Source organism: Perca flavescens, chromosome 23 (assembly GCF_004354835.1).
Source record: "Perca flavescens isolate YP-PL-M2 chromosome 23, PFLA_1.0, whole genome shotgun sequence".
NCBI lineage: Eukaryota > Metazoa > Chordata > Actinopteri > Perciformes > Percidae > Perca > Perca flavescens.
The window spans coordinates 17,249,730-17,277,569 of NC_041353.1; the positions used below are offsets into that span (position 1 = coordinate 17,249,730).

A 27,840-nucleotide genomic window follows, 5' to 3' on the forward strand; every position below is an offset into this window, starting at 1 on the left:
TGTTAGAGTTTTTGTGTGTGCTTCTTGAAGGGAACAAAGAGTGTATGTATACAGCCACAGGAGTTGTACATGTAGCTTCTAGGTGTGCACACTGAAAGAAGTTGTTTGTTTATCTTTCTGCAAATGCTTCCATTTCTCTTATTAGAAGGTTTATCTGCTCACCTGAGTGTATGGCTGTATTTCCAGTCATTGTCAGTCAGGGTAACCTGATATACTTGCGTGTGTGTGTGTGTTTGTGTGTGTGTGCGTGCGTGCGTGCGTGCGTGCGTGCGAGCAGTTAAAGAGCAGCTAAGCAGTCACAAGGGGCTGCCAGGCACAAGCGTAGCCAGAAAAGTCTCCTGCTGGCTCAAAGGGCTCTCTCTTCTTCACAACTAGGGTGTCTACTTTAGATCATGCTCCTGGTTGTTTTTTTTGTTAAATGATGCAACCATTAAAAAGTTCTGCCTCACATTTTTGTAATATCACAAAGACCAAATCAAAAATAATTTTATCAGCATACAGCTCCATTAAAGTGTGTGCAAGAGCATACATTTATATATACACACATACCTGGTGAAAATTGATGTCATGTGCTGAACATTTTTTCAGTTTCCTGAACAGTTGAACAGAGGCCTTGTTAGAGTTAGAGTTTGGAAAAGTTGCCAATCTTACAAATTGTTTTTGCAGCCAATAAAGTTCATGTTAATAAACAAGAGACCTTTATGAAACTTTGTAGTTTGCTTATAAACCCCAGTGACTTTAGTTTTGTTAGGAATACAATTGATGTTTTTTCCACTTTAATTTTTCATCAACTAAAATGCCTAAGAAAGGAGTGTGAGAGACTTGTATGTATGTATATGCATTGTATGTATTTTCCATCTACTGACACTCTATCATCATACCTAACATTGACATTTAATAAGATCAAAACAGATATTGATTTTGAAAATATGAATGAGGCACAAAGATTGAGTTGGCCGTTCACATATAAAGCATATAGATTAGCTAGTTAATTGGAGAAAACCTGGGAGATGAGAAGAACAGCTCTTTATTATGATGAACTGTAGGTAGCACTTCTTTTCATTGTAGTTCATTTAAAATTAGTTATTACCTCCGCCAAGGAGGTTACGTTTTGGTTTGGTTTGTCCGTTTGTTTGTTGGTTTGTCTGTCTGTCTGTCAGCAGGATCACAGAAAAACTACTGGTACCATTCCCTTCTGCTAACACACAATCCCGATGTGCAGTACATCATGTAAAGCATGCACATATATACGCCGTCACTTACAGTATGCACACTATCAGACGCTGATACTTAGACTGCTTCACCCTTGAGCCACAGTTCCATTTTTGGGAGCACTGGTGGTCCCTTCCCACTTTTCCTCTTTACAACATCTAGGGCTATTCAATAAAGAAGCTTCGGGGAGCTCCGCGGAACAGGACGGAAAAATGGAGTGAGCGTTCAATTTCTGCCTGCATTATCCCATGGTTTGTGTGCTTACCCTGATAAAAGCACAGAGAAGACATCTATGGCTTATTTAAAGGCTTCTGCATCATGCTCAAATCTGTCTTTCTCAAAACAGGACCTAAATTGTGCGTGCCCATGAGGGAACAGCTTCCGCGCTTTACAGAGTAGCGTGGTAAATTGTTGAGTGTGACACCGGGTGTTGGGATGTCGTATTGTACGAGGACGGGTGGTCATCAGAAGCGTAGCAAGGGTTGGTGGAGTGTGTGTCCTAATCCGGAGGTTACAGGTTTCCAGTGAGAGCACTCAATACTCCTATTTAGTCAATAAAGTGTCAGTTTGAGCTCTTTAGAGTACAAACTGGTAACTTAACATCAAACAACAGATTTCTGGACTTTTAATAAAACTTCAGGCGCGATGTTCTCTTGTAGTGAGCCACAGAGGAAGCCATTTGGCTCCTTTTTGCATGAATCCGGTAAGCGGGAGGAAATTTAAGGCATAATTTGAGCACAGCGGCTTCTGGAGATGACACAGCAGAGAAGAAGAATAGGGAGGAGGAGGAGTGGGCGGATGAGGGATAAAACACTGCAGATCAGCTCTTTACTATTAAAAAAAAGAAGAAAGGAAAACAGCTCCCTTCCTCACAGTTTACATTAAGTGGTCTGTGCACAAGAAAACCAGTGATGTATAACAGTGGACCTCGCATTTAATTAAGCAGGTCCCCTCAGCCTCTTTCCTTTTTTTCTAACTGCTAGCCTGCATAATCATTTCTTATACGCCGTGATATCATCTGCTTAATGCGCTTTTTTGCCATACAGTTAAACCTGGGCGATAAATCTGGCTGTGCTTAATAGATGCAGGGCCTCACTGAATAATGTGTGCATTAGATTAGCAGCACTACAGAAGTGAACCACCGTGGAGAGAGAAATACTTCACGTTAATCTCTCCTGGTGGTTCCCAAGAGATGGGAACTTAGTGCCCCTTCCTGTGGCTGTAGGTGGAGGGTGGGAGGCGGTGCGTGTGTGTCTATATGGGACAGTAATAACAATTCAAATATGGAGTAGAAAGCATTCACGTGTGCGTGTGTGTATTAAAAAGGTGTGTTCGCTTGTAAGCTTTTGATAATTCATTTTAATCATGCAATGCATCCCCATGCTCCACCAGCAGACCTTACCAAAACTGCTTTTTCACACACTCAAGACAGACATTCAAATGAGCAGAGCAATCCACGCTCAATGCCACAGGATAAAACTGAGCTCTTCAAAGGCGTCAACACATTTGCTTCGAAATCTGAACAGTTAGGATTGGCCCTCGAGAACCCTACATTTCTGACATTACATTTCGCCCTCTCTCTCTCTCTCCTCTTTTGTCTCTTAACGTACTCCTTTTCCCTGATTTCCAGTGGGTGACGAGTGATTTGAGGTGACCTCGTTACGCAGGCTGACAATACAACAAAAGAACGAGGTTATGAAATCGAGATATTCTATTTCTACCCTCCTGGCCATTCATATCCCTGCAATAGTAAGAAGTGGATTCATTATTTGGTACCCTCTGTGCATGAATTTGTGAGTGTGTGCGTGTGTGTGCGTGTGTGTGTGTGGGTACGTGTGTGTATCTTTGTAGTCACGTTCAGCTAGTGTGGAGGACAGAGTGTAAGTGAAAATGAGAAAAAGGCAGCAATAAAAATAGAGTTAGATAGCAAGTGAGTGTCAGTAAATGCATCTGATTATATATGAATGTTTACATTTGTGTGTGTGTGTGTGTGTGTGTGTGTGTGTGTGTGTGTGTGTGTGTGTGTGTGTGTGTGTGTGTGTGTGTACACACCATGTGGGTGTTCAAGAGAATGTTTTACGTTCCTGTGAGCTGCAGCCGTGACAAGGGCAGCCCCAGTTTCCGGTGAGGGTGAGCCCTTTTGATCAGACGCTGAAAGCTGAGTCATTTAAAGTGCAGGCTTATAAGCGAGTGTTAACCCTGATGCCCAGAGGGCCAAGTCATCAGCACAGAAAGAGAGGGGGAAAACAGTTTCACTTTAGCTTCATGATTTGTAGGTTAACATGAAAATGGATGAGGTAAAAATGCACAAATGCTTTTACCAAATGCATAATGTATAATAATAAAATACATTTCCCATAATGTAACTCAATTGCATTCTTATAGATTTCCTCTTTCTGCTCAATACACACACATACAAACTTTTTTTTACATAAAAATTAATCAAAAGACAGTGTGACAATGTGAATGGGGTTGATGGAACATATGGAGAATCATCACCATTTGCAGCTCCCTTTGGCTTTACGGAGCTATTTAGTAAGTTTCAGTTCATTGTTTAGCTGTATGGCCCGTAACCTTTTCTGCTTTGGGTTACTGTCACAGCTCATAGCAGCTGCAGCAGGTGTCTGTTTTTTGTCAGTGAAAAAGCTCTAAAAACACACTGTACGCTACGTGCCTAGCACTAAAAGCCAGACAGCCAGACAGCCACAGTAAGCGACTAGCTGGTGAACATACTGGAGCATTTAGCAGCTAAAGAGCCTGATATTTCCCTTACGAGTTACTGGAGACCAGAAACACAGAAACAGAGCTAAAAGAAAGTGAATATTGGACTTCAGGTCATCAGGTGGCCAGAATCACGCCTTCAAATGAATAATAATGTTGCTCAGTAACAATTTATCTGTATAAATAAAAGTGATGTGTCAATATTGTGTGCACAACCTGTTACCCCAAGTGGTCAAAAAAGCAGTTATTGCAGGATTAAAACTCATTGCCTCAGTTTGTAACACAGGTTTGTATTAAAAATGTTCTAATCTCCAGGCCAAGATAACCCTGATCACATCATCAGGGGGTTAGTTTCTGTGACTTTAGGAAGCTCTATTGAAAGCCACAAAAAAAAGATCTGTTTCCACAGGCCGAGTAGAACTCCCACTGACAAGTAAACTGAACGTAATGTGTAAAATCGGTGGAGTGACCCTTTAAAGAACCATTGAAAGCAGATACAAAAGATATACGGAGCTAAAATGTAACATCACAACTGCTGAGGAAAAAAAACGATTCATAATTATTACATATTCCTGCAAAAAATGTGGAATATTCAGTATTTACTTTCATCTGATTTATCAAAGCAATACTGTGATGCCTCTGTCTCGTCTCACATAAAATAGCAACATCTGATGGCTGGTGATGACACAGTGCGTCAACAGGAAATGGAAAACGAGTCACCCCAGTTCCTCCCCGCCTTGTGTCACTCCAAAAGCCAGGGATTAGAAACTGGGGGTTTGCATTTCAGGGAGAGAGCTACTGCTTGCACGCACACACACACACACACACACACACACACACACACACACACACACACAGACAAACTAGTAATATGTATATGCTTGTGTATTGAGATGCTGACTGTGTATGATCCAACAAAACATCCCCCTCCCCTCCTGCAGCCTCTGAATGCGAAGACACACTTCGACATCGCCCAAGGATTTGTTAATTAGCTTGCTAACATCTGTGCTATCGATGCAAGATGGGGATTAGAATACAACAAAATCACGCCCATCGTCTGATCACCACCTTTCCGCGAGAGCAGCCATCACAACAGATGTCAACCCCCCCCACCTACATAAAAAAGCCCATTTTTTTATGTGATCCTTCTTTAATTGATGTTAGCATGTTGTTGAATAATGCATGCCCTTCTCCAGGAGATTACTATACAGTACAGCAATCATTTGTGTGTGTGTGTGTGTGTGTGTGTGTGTGTGTGTGTGTGTGTGTGTGCGCGCGCGCATATGTGTGTAAATAGGGGTAGTATTTACTTTGATATGAAACTCCTATTCCACTTGTAATGTCCTCCATGGGCCAAAGGGAATTGATAAAATGATAGATTCTGCTTTTACAGAATGATCAGGGCTGTGATCAAGTTGTACGGGACGGACCCTGCAGGAGATGAAGACGAGGGCAAAAAAGCCGATGAGTTCTCTCCATTCATTTCTCATCTGGAAGCTTTGGGTATCCGGAGCTCGACGTGGTCTCCCCAGACGTTGACAAATGAAGTAATTACATTTATGTGAGTGTGTGGGATTGATTCATCAACCAACTCTGGCTACCAAGAGCTCCAGATTTAATTGGGGAGCTGGTGACATACGCATCTTCCTGTGATAACAGATCATTTTTTATCCAAATGAAATCACCCACCAATATTATGTACAGAATTCAATACAGCCCTGTGTCTACGATGTACAACTTGGTTCATGTTTAACTCTATCGATAGCAATTATTCATACTTTCGGAGTGAAAGAAATATGTTTGTTTAGTGTGTGAGACATGACACAAAATCTGTAGAAATACCTCGTCATTGATAATTTAGTATCAATGACGTAAGTAAAGATGTTCAGCCTTTAAAAGGAGCAATTGAAATTGAAATGAAATCCAATGTCATTTTATACTATGGAAGGATAAATTATGCCACCCGGATTCCATTTTTTATCAACATAAGGAACATTTTTACAAATATAAACTTACATACATATAAACATAACTGCAGTCCCAACATGTTCATATTGAAAATCTCTGCAAAACTTTCACTGAAGGTACATTTTACTTGTTTCCTCTACAATATCCAGTTGGGGGAAACTAAAGCATGATTCACATTTCTATGGTTGTATTGGGGAGTTTAATCTACAAAATTGCATCATAAATCATACGTATACGTTGTACGCAAAATCTTCATTCAGAAAGTCACTTGTAACAGCTGTGTGCTAAATGTAGTCGAGTAAAAAGTGCAACATTTACCTCTGAAATGTAGTGGAGTAGAAGCCTTAAGTAGCATGAAATGAAAAGTACCTAAAATTTAAAAACACTTTGGGAAAGATTATTGTCAAATATCTATGCTGAGTAGCACGAGACACGAGACAGGGTGCGTTTAACCAAAACCATAAACTTTGGCTAAACTTAACCAATGTTCTTTAGAAGCCTAAACCTAACCATGCGTAGGAAACATGACACCCTGGTGGACAATATAAATAAAGGCTTGTTGCCTCCGTCTCTAACTTCTGCGACTCTTTGTCATCTCAGCAACAAATTCCGTTCGTCTCAGCCCAAGCAGTGCTCGAACATCATTCCACTTTGGTCGCCACCGAGTTTGAAAGAGAGACTGAATAAGTAACATATATAAAAAAGAAGTAACCAGCATGCATTTTCACTGCTGCTTTCAAGTTACTAAAAAAGTTACCAAAAAGGCATACTTGTCTACTGGCAATGAGAAAGGAGTCGATCGCCTATTTTTAGCGGGTTTTCCTGCGTTTAAAAAACCTGCATATACACCCTAATTTGGGTGAAAGAAGGGAATTAGTGTGGTCTCTAACCTGGGTCCAATTTGCTTTGGGAGACTCTACAAGGAGCTACTTCCCCCGACAGCACTTGCACAAATCCCTCCATTACATTAAGGTGCCTATTCTCAGAGGGGAGATCAAATTATAAGAGGTAAAATCATTTATGGCGCCAAGCTCCTACAATGAGCCACATAGGCCATTTAAATATATTCAAAGATATTATCATGCATGAAAAGATACCAGGCAGAAAATGTGGAAAAAGCATAAAATCAAAAGAAATCATGCTGGCTTTTTAATCAGAATATAGTACTCCTAACATGGGTCTTGTGTAAATGAAGGTCTCCACATGAAATATGGGGTTTACCAGCAATAATGTGAGTGCTATATATCAGAAAGGGTCATATCCAACATAATCATTCATGACAGAGTGCATTTGCATGAATGTTACTGATACATACACAACACACACATTGTTGCGTATAGGTTCCCTGCTGAGAAGTCGTAATGAGCTATTCAACCCTGAAGAGGCAGGCATAACTTGCATGTTACCCTTCCACTGTGACAATAGAAGGGTTTATCACTGCCAAAGGCGGGGGGTGGGGGGGGGGGAGAGAATGAGAGCGGCAGGCGCTGGGGAGTTGGGGAGGGAGGAAATACTGCATACAAATAGAAACTGAAATAGCGAGAGAGCATGAGAGCAATAAAGAAAATCGCCTTCAGTCTGCCATGCATGCATAACTGAAGCATGTTGCAGGAGTATCAGCTGGAATTACACTGCCGGAGCTCGCTGAGCACTCTCAGGCAACATTTTCTACTGTATCCCTTGCAGTAATGCTAACCTCCTGTCCCGCACCTCTGCTTCTCACACTTATCTTCTGGATTTCTGTCCTGCATTCTCTGTCTCTATTCCTGTTGATTAGGGATCGACCGATACCGTTTTTTCCAAGGACGAAACCGATACTGATTATTAGTAGTTAATGAAACAGATAACCAGTATTTGGAACCGATATGAATTTACAGTAAACAAATGAAAATGGAATGGAATGTTACAAACTCCAGCACAAAACTTTGTTTAGATGCACTAAGCATTTATTAAATAAATTAGAAACTTTGAACATAATACACAGTAAAAGATAGTCAGATAGTGTTGAGGGTGGGACATTAAGTCAGACTCAGTGAGTGAAACCGAAGCAGAGGGACAGACACAGAGCTGTAGCCGATCCAAAGTAGCGCACTTTTTAATGAATTAACTTATCAGGCAAATGAAATGCCGATACAGATAATCTGCAAACTGCCAAAGAAACGGCCCAATAATCAGCCAGGGCGGATAATCGGTCTATCACTACTGTTGATATTCTCTCCCTCAGAATGTGTCAGAAGAGTAAAGAGAAAAAGAGCAGACGGGGATCATCTTCACCGCCTTTTCCAGGACAGACCCCCAACCAACAACCAGTTAGTGCCGAAAAGTGTTATTTTTCCTCAGTATATACTAGTCCTTTAAATATATTCCACATTCAAGCACTTGCATGGGCTTCACTGTCCCTCCAAAAATATTTAGTTGTTGACTTATAAAATCATGGAAGGGGTTTTATTTTACATACTGTGACAATCGTGTTGATTCTACTTGTAAATAGTTGTCCAATAAAAAAACCAAGACCAACAGTCTACAGTCGTGATAGTGACCAAAGTTGTTGGCTGACTGGCTGACCTTACCAGCCATGCTGCTTGTGTGGCTACAAAAACCCAACATGTATGCCTGTTGCCTCATGACAGTAGCAATTAAAAACACAATTAAAAGTATTTAAATCAGTACCCAACACGAAAACACACTACAAAACTGCAGCAGTGAGTCTCGTCTTAACTCAGGCTGCCTGGAACAGGCTAAAAAGCACTAAGCTACTGTCTGATACCGGGACATGAAAGAGTCTGGCAAGCCCCAAATCCCCCAAGCTGTATCTTCTTTATTCTTTGTCATTCTCTGGCATACAGGCAGTAGTTCGGAATGTGTGCGGGAAGTGTCAAGGGCAGCGAGTATGTACAGGAACTTGTATCACGAGCAGCTGAGTCAAAGCAGGTCGAGAAGAGTATACTATACGGGTTTGTAGCGCTGCTGCCTGGACTGCTTAAAGTGAGTTACATTTGGTCACACAGTACTTGAGTGAGATTGTAGCACTGTTGAAGTTGTTTCCACCTTGTTCGCTGCCAGTTAGTTTGATAATACATAAAACCAGAGTGGGTGAGAAAAAGCAAGACCTTTTGTCAGTGTAATTCCAGGCAGTGGCTATTTCCTGGAAGCAATACATCCCAGTGCAGAGCTTGTACATACCAAACTTAAATAAAGCAGCAGTAAAAAAAGAGTTGTTCGTTCAATTTTTTTTTTGCCAGCAGTAGAACTAGTTGTGTCTGATGACTTGCGGGACTACAGGCACTGAAGGTGTCTGCCTACACACATGATAAACTGTTGGCATGAATTGGAATGAAACTTTGACTCGTACAGTACGTCTGTTGCATTTACTCACATCAACGCAGTTCAAATTTAAAAAGTAAACACAATCCATCTATCAAATTGAGATAGAATCTTGTAGCGGGAATGTGTTATAGCTCTGATAGAAGCTAAAACTGTAATATTTTAGCTCAGATACTTACTTCATCTGACTGCCTCGTCTCCTTCCAAGGCGGCAGCATCCTCCAGTGTTTTCTGTCATAGCAGTTCGCTTTTCTGCTGCTGTAGTGCGAGATCAGGCTTATCCAGTTCAAGGATTTTTAATTTTAATTTCTCCTCCAACATCCTCATTGCAAAGGAAACTTGCACAAGTGACTTTACTGAGTTTTTAAGCTTCGATGCCATACTAAACTTGTTGCTAATTATAGACTACCCTGCCACATTTCTCATGAACTTTTCCACTTATGTTCCATCCATCTGTTGGATTAGTTAGTGGAGTTATGAATGTAAATGATGAACATAAGCCTAAATAATACAACATATGTATTAAAAGAGGAACTAATCATTTTGTATGGTAGAAAAAGCTTTTTAACTGATGGCCTTGTACAGCTGGTGAGTATTTTATACTATAATTACACTAACATATATTTATACTATAACAAACATGTCAGTGATTCCCCATTAGTTAACAGGGAGTGCATGGAGACACTGTGGAGTAGCTCAACTACTTTGAAAAAACAGAAAATGCAATAAAAAAAAACTTAAAAAAATAAAAATAAATCCTCTGCACCACGATTAGGTTATCTATTATCTATCATTTCACTGTGTGGGGAATTGGAAAATTGTAAGAAGGGGAAAGGGGAGGGGGGCTGAAACAGACTCTGTGTTGAGAACTAAAAGTAGGCTAGATAGTAGAAGTTCACGAAAGCAATCCAACTTGGTAAAAAAACAAACAATGCTGCTCTGCCAAATGTTTTCAAAGGAATGAAACGTTGATAATAAAGAACAGTGATTTAATACCGGTAAAGGGATGGTGCACTCCCAGGCCGGTCCGCTAACGGCTCCTATAGTGGCCTTTGCTCCAGTCCGGCACCGGCGCCGGACACCCTACGATGCCATCCAGCTTTGCAGCCCGGCACTCTATTTAGGATTCACAAGGAGGAGCGATGCACGCGGCCGCGGGCCCGGGATGCGTGTGTGTGTGTGTGTGTGTGTGTGTGTCTGTGTCCTACTATAGCAGAGAATTAGCTCCCCACATAGTTCATTATAAGCTAAGTCTTAAATAGGCTATATTTGGAATATCCATTGAAATATTCACATTTTACATGGAAAAAGTTACTCTCAGATGTGTCCAGTTTGGGACGTCGCTTGTGCTGGGGTACATTTTCACATAATTTACATACAAGTGGACACCTGAGTATTACCCCATATTGAAATACACCAAAAACATGCTTTTAGGGATATTGTAGTCAAATATAGGGATTGTGATGTCATAATGCAGCAGCAACAAAGTAATCTGTATTTTCTGTCTTTAAAAAACTAAAACTAATCGATTAAAGGTTAAGGCTGGTGATAGTCTTTATTTTGTAATCAATAAATCCCATTAAAGACCCAAACCACAGCCTGATAAATCTTCTTCCTCCAAAAACACATCAATGAGCAGCATGGTGACAGGAAGTGATTAGCTAGTAGTACACAGGTCATACTATACATACTACAGCTAGCATGTAAATATGTAAGTCAAGGTGCATTCATTTACTACAGATTGTTTTAAGACTGACTTGAACATTTTAAAAAAAATTCCTTAACCTTTTGATTGACGTTTTCAGTAGAAATAAATGGGCTTAGGAATGTTGGAAAGTATTAAGAGACAGCTTTGGTCTTTTCAAGTCATTTGTCATTTGTTCAAGTCATCAACAAATGACAACAAATGTTATAATAAATATAACTGTTTTTTTTGTTTTTTTGGGGGGTCTCGTCTACATTCAATGTAGAACCGCCGTTCGCAGGCAGAGTGTTGTTTTTTTCGATTAAAGCAGAACACCTTCCTCATCCTCTGGGCTATGCAGGATCTCAAATCAAATCTTTACAGTATATCCCTTTTGCTCTTTACAACAGCAGCCACAAATCAGTTCATCGTTTCTGCATCCCGAAGTCGTTGTTGGGGCAGCAACAAGCAATAGTGCAAGATAAATGAGGGCAAGCGCATTGTAATTTCCATATCAATCACGGAGAGTGTCAGCAGCTTAACTTGGGGAGAAAGAGAGGGAAAGGAAAGAGAAAAAGAAGGAGAGAATGGGTGAGAGAAAACAAAATTGATGCTTTTGTTGTCATGACCATTCTATTTTGGCAATTTTAATAAAGCACATTTCATATTGAAAGCCAGGTAATGCACCTTGTGGCACAAGGCCAAAAGCATACTGACTGACTGAACAGGGGTCTCATTTATAAAACTGTGCGTAGGATCCTTACTAAAAGTGTACGTACGTCCAAAAGCCAAAAATGGCGTACGGCACAAAAAAAAAAAAAAAAAAAAGCACCCCATGAATGCTGATAAGTATGTCAATGACCCTGGCAGTTGTTCTTTCGTCGCCGATTCATGATGACGAGAAGTAGGAGAAAAAACAAAAAACTTCTCGGACGTTCAGGAATTGCTGCAACTTGAATTATAATTTTGGCCTGTTCTCGCACAGTGTAGGGAAACCTGATCTATGGACTACGGATATTAATAATACCGTCCAAAACGGCAGGCATTACGGCACTCGGGGACAGCTTCGATATACCAGACCTAGATTTAACAGAACTACAGTATATATTATATCCAAACAAGCTTAGTGATAAAGATTATATATAATAATAATATATAAAAAAACACTGTCTGCCATTTCCCTCAGGAAATAGCCGGTTGCCCCCAGAGTGGAGGACCTTCATGCAGGTTTTGTCACGAACAGTATTAAAGTTCGGACTGATAACGAGGACATTAAGGGCCCTATCTAGCACTCAGTGTTATTGTCTTTGTACACCGACGCATGTATCATTCCTATTTTGCACCCGACGCACAGCGGACGTTTCCCTCCACAGACGCACGTCGGTAAATTAGGGAATGTATTTGCGCTCCCGTGGGCGGTTCAGCGAAAAGAGGAGGCGTGTTCCAGCACAAACGTTCCCTGGTGCTATTTTGCAGTTTCAGAAAACAATTCCGCCACTGACCAGGAAAAACCTGGTCTAAAGTCAGTGGCGCGTTATTCAGATGCTATTTTAGGGGCGCATGCTTGGCCATAATGTAGCGTGTGCACAACGCACATACACTTCTCTCATCTAAACGGAGGCAGCCATTCCCATTTTTGCAAACCATACATAATTACAAAGAAAAATATTACTGAAAATGTGCTTCAGGTGTTTGGATAGATGAGGAGGCACTTTACAGTACAGTCCTCAAAAAGTCGCAGCAATCTTTGTGGCTTGTTGTGTTTTACACAACATTTCCATGAATCATGGATGTGTTGATGACATAAATGAGGAAATATTAGAGGACTTAAGGAGACGTGGTGTTGAACCACGGCAGGATTGGACACTCCGGCGGAATATGGTCCGGGAGTGGCATAATGCGCGATGTGCTCCCGATGGAGCGGGTGGACGGAGATGGAGTGGGGGGAGGCCGCAGCAACGTCGCCACTCGGTCAAGACGGGCATTTATTACTTTGCTGCATCCCGGACAGCTCCCGCTGGCGTGCGCCAGGCAAATCCGCCGTCATAATAGCAATCCGCCATGGAACATGAACTGAACCATGAAGTCGGGCCATCTCCTCCTCCTGCTCTCCGTAGCGGACAATGTGACGGTGAGACAGCACCAATTAAATATTAAGAACAAATTTTTATTTAAGATTTGAGTTGGAGGTGTTTATGGAACAATTATCACACAGTACCGCACACTCTCCTGTCAAGTTGTTTTTCATAAATCACAACCTTTGCGTGGGAAGTGGCGTACGCACATTTTCAGCCCCGTTTTGTGCGTACGCCACGTTTATAAATGAGACCCCAGGTGACTGACTGACTGACTGACTGTCTCTGACAATCCTTGAAATGGTTTCAGAATCTCAACTGTCTCTGACATGAGTGCAAGCAGAGTGCAGCTGTCATTTAGGCTATAAATGTCCAGCAGATTTATCTTCCAGAAACATTAACATTGAATCGTGGCTGTCAGCATGTATGTCACCGGGCCTTGATGTGGAGGTGGTGCTGCTGACAAGCTGGCAGGAAGGGAGAGAAGGGAGGAGAAAATGAGGGAGAAAGGGATCGAGGGAGGGAATGAGGGGAGGCCCTCAAGGTCCCATAACAAGTTCTTAAGAGTTGGGCTGGCGAAACTTTGTGCCGGCGTTATCTTGTTAAGTGCTGGAGTCATTGAAGGACACCAGATTGAACGGAGTTGACTTCAGCACAATTTCCTCCTTGTGGCGACATGCATCAACCAGGCCGTTGGTCCCTATATTCTGCAGCTTAACTACCTCTCAGGCTTCCCACTGTGACAAATGACTTCTGTCTCTTCTAATGTAATATTTGTTTCTACTTCGGAGAGCCTCTCGGCTACTCCGCGGCGAGTCTGTCTGCCGACTGCTTCATTGTGTTAGCTGACTTTATTCCCCAACCGGCTGTCAATTGGTGGACCGGCTGAGTGTTCTTGTCTGTCTGTCTTTTATCTCATTGCCTGCGCCGTCCTTTTTTTTTCTCTCTCCCAAGCTCTTTCTACTGTTCCCTCGTCAACCCCTTGCTCTGTCTCGCACTCACCATTTCTCTGCCTCCCTGTGCTCTCTGCCCGTCTGTCTCTCTTCCCTCTCCTGCTCTCTCGTTCTCATTGCCTCTCCTCCATCCAACTCCCTCTTTCCCTCTCTCCACCTCCCCCCTTTTCTCTCTCCACTTTACCGCCATGTCTTTGCTCCAGATGCTAGCTGTCTCAGCTCCGTGGGCTGCGTCTCAGTGATGGGCCCCTCAAGGAATTCAAAGCACCATTCTGGCATTTTCTTCCAAGCAATTGCTTTTTGCAGTAATAAAGGAGGGAGTAGCTTTAGCATCTCTCTCTGAATGGACTTACTGGCCCTAGGCAAAACATGCACAAGTGCACATCCATGAACCCTCTTGAGGCTGGAGCACACCACTCTGTCCGGATTCCGACACAAATAAGCGTCTTACATAATTTACAGGTTGGGTCTCAAAAACATACCATTAATTACGGTTTCTTTGTCAAGGCTCCGAATGAGGCCCTTGAACCTTAAATTCTGTGTTTGTACTTTCTTTTTAATAACAAAATCCTGGAGCTGATTTACACAAACAATGCCCTTCTTTGACTGCGACATGTTGAGCCCTGCAGTCATACACCACTAACAATATATGTAAATATTATACATGCCGTTTTAACGGTAATTAAAGTCACATTGACACCAAATTAATTAGCGATGGTACATGGAGCATTTAAGGTGCAATTAGCCATGGAGGCAGCTACGGCGATACTTTGCCTAACTGCAAACTACAAACATTTCACAATTTGTTCTCACATTAAGTAAATGTCACAGCATATTAGCAAGCTATAATGGCATCCACGTTTGTTTTAACGCAAGAGGGTGTTTACCACGGTGCAGGCGGAAACGACTTAAAACCCAGGAACTGTGAGAGAAACAACAACAGAGGGGGAGATGAAGTGATGAAAAAAAAATACAAGCAGTGAGACAAAGAAGCAGCTTTAATGCAACTTTTACTGCATCAGTGTAAACAAGTGCACTAACTGTTGTAGCTGTTAACTGTTCTGAGACCGTGGAGCAGCTGGGGAGGAACAAGCTGTGTGCTGTTTCACTACAAGATGAGGCTATAATAACAAAACTGCAAAACACAGCCATGATGCTGACTTGTAGGATTTACTGTAGCTATAGCAAACAGCCTGCTATTCTTGCTACTGTCTTTTAGCCAGGACGGTTTGTGTATGGAATTACCTGCACATGTGTGTGCGCATACTATCCATGTTCTTTGCCCCAACGAATTAAATTACATCCTTCTTTTATTAGGAATGTTTTTCCACACACACACACCCACACTCACACACACACACACACACAAGTGGTAATGTCGAAATGATTGAGGCTGTAATTGATTGCATTTATAAGTGTTGTGTGTATTAGGCTTGTCAACTTAAAGGCCAGCATTTATTGATTCAGTGAGAGGCTGCAGAGAACAATGCACAGTTCTCTTCATTTCAAAATAACTCAGTTTGATTTCTATGTTTCCATGTAAATCAAAAGCGTTCTTTTTAGGGTTTTTAGTAGCTGCTTATCTTCAATATAACTGTGGGCCATTATGGAACAAGACTACAGCCATGCTAGCTGCTATTTGAAGCCGCATTCACACAGGATCAGGCACACCGGCAATAAACAAATTCAGTTTTTGGAGAAACACAACCTGACGTCACATTGTGCTTGCCAATCATGTGACCAGCAATCAGACTTATCAGTCTGTTTTAAGGCGGTGAAAGAGTAACATAACAGTATACATCCCCGCCTCTATTGCTGCCAGGGGACGGGGTCTTAAAAGGTTTAACTTCCGAAGCCGTACAGGGCATACACCACGTCCATGGCGGTCATCGAATCATGTTCACGGAACACCTTCAGCACACCGCGGGTCTCCTCGTAGATCAGACTGGAGATGCACTTTAGTCCGCCGCAGCAGCATTCCAGGTGGCAGATGGCAAATTTGGTGATCACCTGCATGTAGCCATCCACAACGCATGGATCTACAACAATACTGCTGCAATGCTTCCTGATTTCCCAAACTGCAGTACTGCCCGAGGCCCAAATCACAGACTGTGCATGCGTTAATTGTGCGTCAACATTTTTTAGTTCCGTTAAAAGATATTTGCATTAACTCGTTATTATCACTTTCATTTTAACAGCTCTACTTTGAACTTAACAAAATGATTGGATTCACCAAACTGATTTGTGATTTCCACCTCTACTATTTCATTAAACACAAGGTAAAGCTAAGGCTGATGGGAACGTCATTATTTTTTTTAGGTATTTGGTCATAAACCAAAGTATTAGAGATATTAATATGATGAAAGTGAAGGGACCACCAAAGTTTTTACAATTCATCCGGAGATATGCAGGAATGTCTGCACCAAATTTCATGGTCAACCATCCATTAGGGCCGGGCGATATGGAGAAAATCAAATATCACGATATTTTTGACCAAATACCTTCCTAACAAAATTGTAGTGTTGACTATTGGTGCTTTCACAAAATATTTATATAATGAGATCTTTGATAAATAATCATCAGTAATGTGGATCTAAGACAATATCTAGTCTCATATCATGATATCGATATAATATCGATATATTGCCCAGCTCTACCATCCATGCATTGTTGAGAAATTTTCTTAAAAAAGCGAATGTACCAACCTGCTGGTGGCACTAAAGGAAAAGTCAGGTGACTACCAAAGCCAGTAAGATACATCCTTTGGGCAAGATTAATGTCTATACAACCCATGCATAGTTGTTAACATCTTTCTGTCTGGACCGACCAACACGCTGAGAGACCGGCATTGTCAACCATAGAGCCACACCGCCAGCATGAAGTTTGCTCAAATTGAAACAGCAAAGTCTGTATGCAGTAAAACAGATGTGCGCTGTAAAAAAAGAAATGGGAAATGCCTTTTCAGAAATGAAGCAATCTACTAAATTTCGCAGTATTTCACTGTAAAAGAAAAAAAAGGGGCCCCCGGTTTTATGTATTTGCCTTTCCACAGTCCAAAGCGTGTGAACATCAACACATTTGCAAAACTTATGGGATGATGCATGCCTGCTGCCTCACAGAAGGGGCCAAGAGCAGCAACCGTATGCCTGAAGATCCCTATCAACAAGCATTCCCTTAAATCTAAATTGTATAATTCACTCACTTCCAGACAAAGAGGAGCAGCAACGGGTTGACACATGAGTGCAGGCTGCACAGAAAAAAAACACATCGCCTGTGGCCACCCTGCCATCGCCCATTTAATGTCAATGCGTCCCTGCACACACTAAAAAAGATCCCATCGCTGCTCAATATTTCATACCGTGAGTCGCAAAATTTGTAATATTCCCTCCTTGCCTTACCAAACTTGATGTTTTCCCATCTGTGGCACGCTCATTACGCAATAACAGCAAATACCCCCCCTCCCCAATGACACTCATCATAGTTTTTAAGTTTTGCAACGCGGCCTCCTAAAAAGTTGTTCAAACACGGATGTGGTCTCTGGACCCATTTTCGGGTGTCCATAATGTGGCTCATATCTTTTTCGTGGAAAACTCAACAAGTTGACTCCCTTTATGAATTTACGTCCCCAGGCCATCGGTAGCCCTTTCTGCTGCTTCCTGACAGCAGCTCCTCTGTCCGTCTCCCTCTCTGCAGAGGAACAGGCTCGAGGCTATGCTGAAAATAAGATAAGATATTCAAACATGTCCGTGCATTCACCTACAAGTTCTTGAGTTTTTCGAGGTCAGCCAAGTCCCCTTTCTCGGCTGGTGAATTAGACATCTCCAATTGTAGGGGTGTGTGCACGCAGGGGTGGCGCCTTCTATAGGTGGTTCATCTGTTAGTGATCGTCACAGTCAGAACATGCTAGATCATTGATCGGTTTAGTGGAGGGGAGTGTACGGAGAGCAAGGAAATGAAAAGGCAAAAGCCACCTGGGGCGCAGAACAAAGTGAAGAATAAAGAAGCAGACGAGAAGCGTGCTGTGAAGAAAGGTATGCAATTTTGAGGTAGCTTTGCATTTTGTCATGCTAGCATCATGTAATTGTGGCAGTTGCTTACAACATGAATGTTATTGCCATTCAGTCAAAACTGTCATTCAGAGCAAAACATATAAAGGGCAAATTCAACTGTAATTTGCATAATTTTCATTGTGCCATGAAATTTAAATTTGAGTAAACAAAGTTAGACTAGTTTTGGTGTAGTGTAGCGAGCTATAGACAGTGAGTGTGGTATAAGGTTAGCATTAGCTCAGCTGAGCACTACGCTACCGTTATCTCACACTAAACCTGTTAAAAGGTGCGTGTGTGTGCATTTATTCTGGGTTGGAATAAAAAAGAAGTGTCAGGGAATGCTGTCCAATTTAGGATTGGAAAATAGACAAACCGTGGAAATCACTAACTGTTGCTAAGCAATCGCAGATATGGTCCTACAATCGAAATTAAAAATAATTGGTAATATTGAACAAAAATGGACTTGTAATCGTTTACAAAAATGTGTAAATGTTTCCACCCCTAGTCAAAATGCACCAAATGCAAATGCTTAATAACTTAATAGAATAGCTACATTTAACATATGGAAATGAATGAAATATTGATAATACACATTTATGTTAATATTGTTATATCATTTCTTCAGTTCAATGTGTCAATATATGATAAAGATTTTTAGCTACTGTATAGGCCTTATTTTCTCAGGGATGTTCTCTTTTAAACAATATAATGTCATGCTTAAATTAGCGCCAGGGGAAGCTTGCCTCGGGCACCAAATGTGCAAGGTCCTGCCCTGTGTGCCTGTTGTATCACTAGCCTGATGTATGTGTGATTATGTGCTTTGAGCTCTTCGGGCGACAAGGTGGGATGCCTGGGCGCGTCACACCATCTTTTCTCCAATGATGCCCCCGAGCTGGGGTTCAGTCAACAGTCAACAATCCATCGATTCAGCCGCAGAACTACAGCGATTCATAAACAAACAGGTAGAAGGAAACACAGAAGACCACACTGAGACACCGAGCGGGGACGGCTTTAAGCAGCAGCAGAGAGCTTTTGTCACTGACAACAGTGGAATGTGTGCTTGTGCGTGCGTGCGTGCGTGCGTGCGTGCGTGCGTGCGTGCGACCTTTGTGCATCCATAAAATCTGGGTGATGTTCATGTATGTGCAAGTAGATCAGGGGTTTGCATTTGTTGTCAGCATGACCCTGAATAACTGGTTTGATGCAGTTGTGCTCATGCGTGTGCATCGGTGTGACCTGTGTGCCTGCTTTGATGTTGTGTTCAACTTCATTAATATCTCTTATGTATATGTTTAAGTGCTTGTACCTGTCTGCGCAGTCAGGTGTGTGTATATAGACATATTGGATTACGTTGAAGGCTGGAATGAATCAGCAATTACCACGTTTGATGCTGATGGTTGCTATGAGAAAGGAGTGGTACATGATGTGGTACATGATCTCTCTCTCCTTTCTTTTTCTCTAGCACTTCCACCACCTCCTTTTCCCATTTTCCTTTACTGCTTGTAACTCTCTCTTCTCTCATCTCTTTCCCTTTCTGTCTGTTCGCAGTTCAAACCAGGAACCCAGTCGTGGCTACATTCCTTAGCCATCCCAAGCTAAGATTAGCATACTGATTAGCTAGCCCTGTGGCTCTGTCTTCGCCTTCCCCTGAGCTCATATGCCCGACGACAGCCTCATGAATACATAATAGCACCGTTGGCAAACAAATGCATAGCTGAGAGCTTCCAGAGGAGGGAGCTAGTGCACACAATACAAGGCTTTTATTTCTTCTTTTGTAATTTAATCAGAGGGTACTGAGGCATTCTCGTGTGATTACAGTTTCCAGCACGGTATGAGCGGTTAAATTGTTCCAATCCAATCCAACTTTTAAAAACAACAGTTGAGCCAAAGTGCTGCACAGTCGAAAAGGAAAAAAGGATTACAGTAACAGAGACACAATATTATATACAAAAATATTAAATAAATACATTACATAAACAAAAACACAGGGGCTGATATACACGGAGATAAACAATGAAACCAAGGATAAGAAAAACTCTCACGCTGGGTTAAAAGCCAATGAGAATAAATTAAATAAAAATTGTTGAGCTGTTGCCAATTATCTTTCTCTCCCTGCACTGTTTGTCTCCTTCTTCCTGAATCTTTTCACTTTTGTTTCCCACTTTATTTCCTCTTGCTCCCTCTCCACCGTGCTCGCTTCTTCACCCTCAGCAGGGCTTGGCTTTCATTTACTCATCTCCTTTCTCTACCTCTTTCTCTCTCTCTTCTATCCTACAAATCTCCTTTTCATTAGTCCCTACCTCTCCCGGACCTCTTTTCCTCCCTTTCTTCTCCCCACACCTCTCCCTTTTCTTATCAAGGCATTAGCGAGCATATCAAGCCACCCCCTGCTCTCACCTCTTTCAATGCCACTATTCCTATCCCTCTCTCCATCCCTCTCTCCCTCCATCACATCTCTCTCTCTCGCCTCTTAAATCTCTCCCTGTGAGAAGGGCCTGAGTGAGGACGGCAGATTGTGTGAAGTTGGATGTTGATTCTAGGTGACAGGCACCATATGAGTCATAGCCATAATCACAGAGCTCCCCTCAATTCCCCCCCCCCCTGGCTGCACAACACACACAACAGTACTGCAAAGCAAAACTGCCCTTGGTACAAACAATAGCTATACAGTACACACCATGCATGTAAATATCTACAATTTGTACAGTATTTCATTCTGTCACTCAGACTCCAACACCTCAGGGACAGGAGTCATCCAGACGAGTCACAAGTGTATATTACAATGCACTAAAACAAAATGTATGTTACTAGTTTGGATTTGCATAAAAACACCCAAATGTATGGTACAGATTGAGAGGCTGTGCATATTCTGGACCATTTCCCAATATATATATATATAGCATAAACAGGTTTCCTCCACGTATACATATTATTAGAATTGAATAAAACATGTATTGATGGCCAAGGAAGATTACAATTTCCATGAAAACATTTCTTTTAACTAAAAACTGTAATATGTATGTATATAATATATGCAAATGCAATACTATTGTGTGAAGAAATACAGGCAAATATTTATCAATAAGTCTTTCGCCAGGAAATTAATCAGCAACTATTTTTCACATTTTTCAAACAGAAATGACACATTGACAACAGTTCCAGCTTCTGAAATGGGAGAATTGGCTGCTTTTCCTTGTCCAACATTATAGTATTGAACACCTTTGAGTTTTAGAAAAAACCAAGACATTTGATGACATCACGTTGAGCTCTATAGAATTTCTTTTCTAGAGCTCAGTTTTATAGACAATATAATTACTTGCAGATAAATCAATAATGAAAATAAGCCTTAGTTGCAGCCTTTATATATATATATATATATATATATATATATATATATATATATATATATATATATACACATACATACATACATACATACATACACACACACAAATATCTGGCATAATTTCTTGGATTTGAGAATGCTAATGTCATGAAACAAACATAAGCAAGTCTAAAGGAGAAGGTAAGAGAAGAGGTCACCAGTGGAACGGGAGAGAGGACAAGAGATGACAACAGAGGGGTGGAAAAAAAAAACTGCTGAGAGAAGAGAACTCAGTATGACGTGCAGCGGTCAGCTCAGCTCAGACCTGCACCAGAAAAGAGACCCAAAAAATGATAAGATTTGAAATAAATGGGAAAAAGAGGAAGATAATGCAAGAACAAGTGCAACAGAGAAAAAGAGGAGAATAGAATAAAAAGGAATTTGAGTATTACATGGAGATAAAGATAACAAAAACATTTTAAAAAACATGTGGGAAACTGGACCGGACAGCCTCCCAGGACATCGAAGGACACAAGAACAGAGTAGAGGAGAGGGTGAGATAAATATATAAAAAAGGACAAAACAGAAAGAAAGCCCTGATGAGGAAGGTCAAACTAAATGGAAAAACTAAAGAGAGAAAGCATTGAAATCGTCTCAGCTGCAAGTGCAGATTGGAAATGTATCTGCCAAAAAGACCACAAGTGGAGAAAAAAGAAAAATCTAAAAAGGAAAGAAATACAAGAAAGAGAAGCCAAGAGGAAAAAGCAAGAAGTCTCTCTGGCTTTAGTTTAGCATTGCACAAATAGCACTTCAAACTAAGGGACCAAACAATTCTGAGCAGTATGGGGTGAAGAGATTATAAAAGAGAAATCAAAGAATCACTACTGCTCAGATTGCTAAATTTCAGAAGGGGGAGGTGTTGTGGGCAGGAGGTTCAGGTCCTTGGGGTTGGGCTCAAAGATTGCTGACTGAAACAAACATCCAAGCGCAATTGATTGGACGCAAGCAGTAGATCAATCGACATGGCCGAAGGCACCATAAAAGAAGAAAAAGACCCCCTATCCTGAAGCTTTCGCTCCTATAAACCAACCCTCTCTCCCCCTCGCTGATTAACCTGGGGCCTGTATGATTACAAAGCAAACTCAATCTTCTGTCCATTGAAGAAAAAAAATAAGGAAAGGGAGCAAGGGCCACAGTGGAGGCTTTAAGGAAAACTTAAGAAATAACCATCTGTCAATCTCTCTAAAAAGACAATTATATAAATCATTAGCTCAGCGGCTAATGACATAGCTTCTTTTTTTTCTTTTAAATGGGCTTATTATGGCTATTGCACATAGCCTCCATTTTTTTTCTCCACAAATGGCAGACTGGAGCACAGGGTGCCAGCTGGATAGCTCCTTAAAAGTGAGTCAGAGAAAGGAAGCGAGAAGGAGAGAAGGTGTGAGGGTGCCAGGGAACAAGAAATGAAAAGGCATCCTCAGCTGGAGAAGTAGCCTTTTAGCGAGAGAGAGTGGGATTGTGTGACCATGCATGTGTGTGTGTGTGTGTGTGTGTGTGTGTGTGTGTGTGTGTGTGTGTGTGTGTGTGTTTGCATAAATTTGCCTAATAAGGTTATGCCAAGACAATAGTTGATTACCGCCTGGAGTAAGACTTACTGTTTGTCCAACTAAAAGAGTTTTTTTCATGGATAAGAAAATCTGTTTCTTTTATACTGTATGTCTCATGTGTATTCGTTATCTCCTGCAACCATTTAGTCCAGAGACAATATGACAGATGCATGACTGTCTGACCTCAGTAAGTGAGCCTGACAGTAACTCAGCCCTCAGGACAGAGATGTGTGTGTATGTTGGGTCTGTGTGTGTGTGTGTGAGAGAGAGAGAGAGAGAGAGAGAGAGAGAGAGAGAGAGAGAGAGAGAGAGAGAGAGTGTGTGTGTGTGTGTGTGTGTGTGTGTGTGTGTGTTGACGGGAACCACAAGAGACTTAATTAGGCCTCTGGGACACTGGAGTTCAACCTCCTGTCCAAAGAAAGTGTTTTCGCCAGACAATAAGACATATTTATCTCTAATTTACGGCCTTGCTCTCTCATGCCTGTCTGTTTGCATGAGTGACAGCAGAATGTAAAATGATTGAGGGAGTGCGTGTGTTTGTGTGCGCGGAGCTGCGAGTGCGTGTTTTTCCGATACCTGTTAAGAAAGAAAAATGACACTAGTGAGATCAATACGCTAAGAGCGAATGCCAAGACGAGTCTCATAATTGTGTTGTCAAAGCGCGCATCCCATATCCCCCCCCACACACACACACACACAATGACACGGTCACCCACTGCGCACCAGCGTTTGTGGTCAAATGCTGGTAAGTGTGATCAATAATTGAGCGCCGGGACTTACCGCAGTAGAGAACCAGCAGCGCTGTCAGAAGCACCACAGCCCAGAAAGTTGACGACATTCTCGGCCAGCGACTGGCATCTTTGCGTCTTGCCAACCTTGACACTGAAGCCATTGAACAAACTGAGCACTTCCTCTTTGACGAGACGAATAACAAGTAAAAGATGGTAATCTCACAACCCAGCTCGGCCTCTCACAATGCTCATATCTCCGCGTGTAATTCCACACAAAAAAGACATGTCAGGATGGAGCAACTGATAGAAAAGCAACGCCTTGCTCCTCGGATTGCAGGTGCGCAAAAGAAAAGGTCACATATTCCATAGGAATCTCAGTTAGGAAATGAACGCAGTTTTTTTCCCTTTCTATTCGTCCAGAAACACAAGTTGGTAAACGTCCCTTTAGTTGTCCCAAAGTGTGTTCACCTCAAATTTCCTATATTTTTTTAGTAAAAGGACGCGCGGTGCGCTGGTGCCGTTGAGTTAATGCTCAAAGTGTTCAATCATCTATACCGCAGCGTCGTAAAGCCTCCTTTCACCTGTGGTAGGTTTTCTCGATTCTCTCCAGCCTCACGAGCCCCGACGGCAAAGCCCAAAGACCGGGTTGAAAAATAGACGCGGTCCAATAAAATCCGCCGAGTAAACGCCTGGGTGGATGAAGGAGAGTTGGTCGAAAAAAAGGGGGGGGAAAGGGGGGAGTCCTTTAAGCTCTCGGTTTGGGAACGAAGTAGAGGAGGATCACAGCATGCTTGCAGGAGGGAATGGAGAACGGATGGGTAGAGACAGAGAGACTGTCAGAGAAAGGAACGGAGAAAAGTGCGCACTGTGCGACTCCAAGTGATTTTTTTTTTTCCAAAGTGAAACATTCAGATAATCAATATTACGTCAGAAATACGCCACTTGAGGTCGAGGTTTACAGTGATATCGAAACAGCTCGATGCTGTACACGAAATGAATCGTCTTACATCACAAATTCAGTGTGAATCAAGGCTTAATATGATTTTATTGATTTAAAAAAAAAAATTTTTTATCGATATTCCTTCAGTAGGGGACACATAGCCTAATTCACACATGCACATAAGGTGACTTTTTTTCAAATTATGCAGCAAAGGTGCGTTTTTCAGTTACAATCATATATTTTTCAAGCATGCATGTTTCACACAGGCTCGTTTTCAAGGAACAGAAATTGATACACATACTGTAAATGTCAAAAGCATCATGGAGAGCACTACATTCGATTTTAAATAGATTATTGCCATATTGAGCCCAGTCATGTTGGTCATGTATTTAATACCAAAACCAGCCTTTCACAATAAAGAAATGTTGCTATTTTTATAGCTGAAAGATTTAAACTCTGTAAAATCTGTCATAGAGAAAAAAAAACGTTACTTTACTTATATAGCCCAATCCATTTTATGCCATTTTTTTGTTGTCCACTATATTTAAGAGGGAAATATTAATTTCTACATTCATCTGATATATTTTTTGTAGATTAACAATAACACTTTACACTGTAAGATCTTATGGATTATGTTATGTCATAGATTGAACATTTAAATTATAGGTAGTGAAAATTATAGCTCCACCATGACCCATTATAATATATCCTGATATAACACAGGGCAAAGGGTTATTTTCACTTTTTGATATATTGATTACTTATTGGACATAATTACTTTTACTTAAAGCGGGTATAACCCCTATTTTCAGAATGACAATGTATTTGATTTGGGTCACTCGTTGTGATGAACCTATAGAGAATTGTCACCCGAATCTGCAGATCCCCTTAGCTTTACGGAGCTTTAGTGTAAGTTTCAGCTCACTATTTTAGCTGTTTTCAGTGTAAAAGCTCTAAAAACCCATTCAGCACTATCTGCTCAGCACCAATCGGCAGACAGAGAAAGTGAGTGACATAGCTGCTGAACATAGTGGAGCATTTAGCAGCTTAAGAGTCCGATATTCCCCTCAGGACAGGAGTTGGTGGAGGCCAATAACAGAGCTAAAAGAGAGTGACTGACTATTGGACTTACATTCACCAGGTGGATAGAGACACAAATCAATGATAATGTTGTTCTGTGACTACTGGATGTGCAAATAAGCAACTGTTTGTTCACAAGTTCGACATATCAATGTAAACATTAGTTATGTGTCCATGTTGTGATTACAACTTGGTTCTGCTGCCCCCAAGTGACCAAAGAAAAAACATCAGGTATTGCAGGTTTATGTAAGATTTATTTTGAGCACAGGATTTTAACTTGTAATAAAGAATTTTTACATTGTATTATGACAAATCCTACACCAGCAAAGGATCTGAACTACAGTAGAGCTGAAGATCTTTGCCCGAACCTGAGCCTCAGGCCGGGCTCGGGCCTGCGCTCTGGGTTGTGCGGTAAATGAGCGGTCAGGTAATGCTTTTCGATTAGCGCAAAAATGGATGCTGAGGAGGCGAAACAGAGGTTGGCCTCTGGAGGACTTATTTTATTTATTTGTTCCAACTTCCAAGTGGCCTATAGCCTACGTTAGTCATGAATAAATTATGTTTTTTGATTTTTTTTATAAATTTCTCTTTCTTGACAAAAGGCAAAAAAGCTGTGTGCGTGGGCACATTTGTCGGGCTGTAAACGGGTTTGGGCTTTTAAAAAGCTGTCAATCAAAATGTACTTGTCGGGGCTCGGGCTGAATTCTGTCAGGCTCGGGCCTTGTTACAGCTCTAATCTGAACACTCCCTTCAGTGCTTCAGGGCCATGAACAGCACCAGCCTCTGTGTCTCAGTTTTACAGACAGCTCCATGGACTGCACAATGGTGAGGCGGTACCATGGACAGCGGCAGGTAATAACAGCCCAATGGACAGTGCGGTGGAGCACAGGACTTTTCAGCACCACGGACAGTGCCAGGGACAGTCCATGCAGCAACGGAGATTTGGTACCGTGGACAGAGCCAGGCCCTGATGCTCAGCCCCATTACTAACACAATGGAAATGCGGTAAAACGGACAGCTCCAGTGGCTGAACCTCAGCACCACGGACAGCACTACACTCTGGCTGCTCCTATCAAGCTGGAGCTGGCTCTGTCTGCTGGCAGTGAGTCTCTGGAGGTCTCTGTGCATTCACCACAACACCGCCTTCCATGCATACTAAACCTAAAGCCTATGCCCCCACACTATGTTGTGGTCATTAGGGAAAGAAATAAGCATGAATGTCTCAATATTCAAGCCAAAAAAGTGACAGTCAATATGGTCTGTCAGCTGGGCTATCATTTCCAACAGGTGCTTTTAAAGAGACTCCAAGTTATCCCTGCTTAGCCTTGCTTTAGTAATGTGCACTAGACTGGAGCTCTTGTAAACCAGACTGTAAACCACACTGGGTGTGATAAAATAGTTAATTGCGGCATGTGCCCCTGTCAGTTCTTGTAAACCTCTAAATGTGTACGTAATTGCTCTATTCAGTATCCTATGTTAGTAACAATGTGAAAAGTGGACCTTTTGTTTCCAAAATCATCTGTGCCTCATCCCCCTTCCCCATCTCACATTTCCTTTTGCAGCACTGATCTTAAAAGCAGTGGACTCAATGTCGACAGTCACATACAACCCTGGTGGGAAAGCACTGGCATGGTGCCTCCAACGTGGTGTTGTGTCATCAGTGGCTGTGGCACTATCTGTGCAGCGAGGCCAAAGCCTCCTTGGCACACGCACAAATCCAGCAGCCCACAAACCTACAGTACAGACATTATGTCAATGCTAATTATGCAATTAAACACATATACACTGGTTCCCAATGTCTTGTTGTTTTTCTCTCACACATTCACACTAACAAACCATTTGCTTTCAGCACAGATATAATGCATGAGCTGTGGCCTACATATGTTCTCCCCCTCCTTTCCTTTTACATAACATTTCTAAAACTCCAAACAGAATGAAGCACACAAGGCTTGAAAACACTGACGCGGATATTGCTATTTTGGAGGATGTTACCCCCCCTTCAGAGGCTTCAAAGTTGAACAAAAAGATACTGGCTGACTCACTTGTTTGGCTGTGAACCTTAAAAAAAAGAAATTCTCATTGCCTTTCAACATGAATCGACATTGTGGCACTGGTTCGATTGACTCTTTGTGTTGACTTGTGCTTAGTGTTGATGACTGGCCTCAATTGGA

The 27,840-nt window shown here is 41.7% G+C and overlaps 1 protein-coding gene across 1 annotated transcript in view; it reads right to left on the reverse strand.

Moving 5' to 3' along the window:
• Positions 1-24,045, reverse strand: part of LOC114549810 (protein FAM19A5) — a 157,610-nt gene extending 133,565 nt beyond the window's left edge. Inside the window, exon 1 of the mRNA XM_028570059.1 lies at positions 23,699-24,045. Within this exon, the coding sequence (XP_028425860.1) occupies positions 23,699-23,810 (112 nt within the window). The 5' untranslated portion in view covers positions 23,811-24,045. The remainder of the gene's footprint in view (positions 1-23,698) is intronic.
• Positions 24,046-27,840: the final 3,795 nt, after the last annotated feature.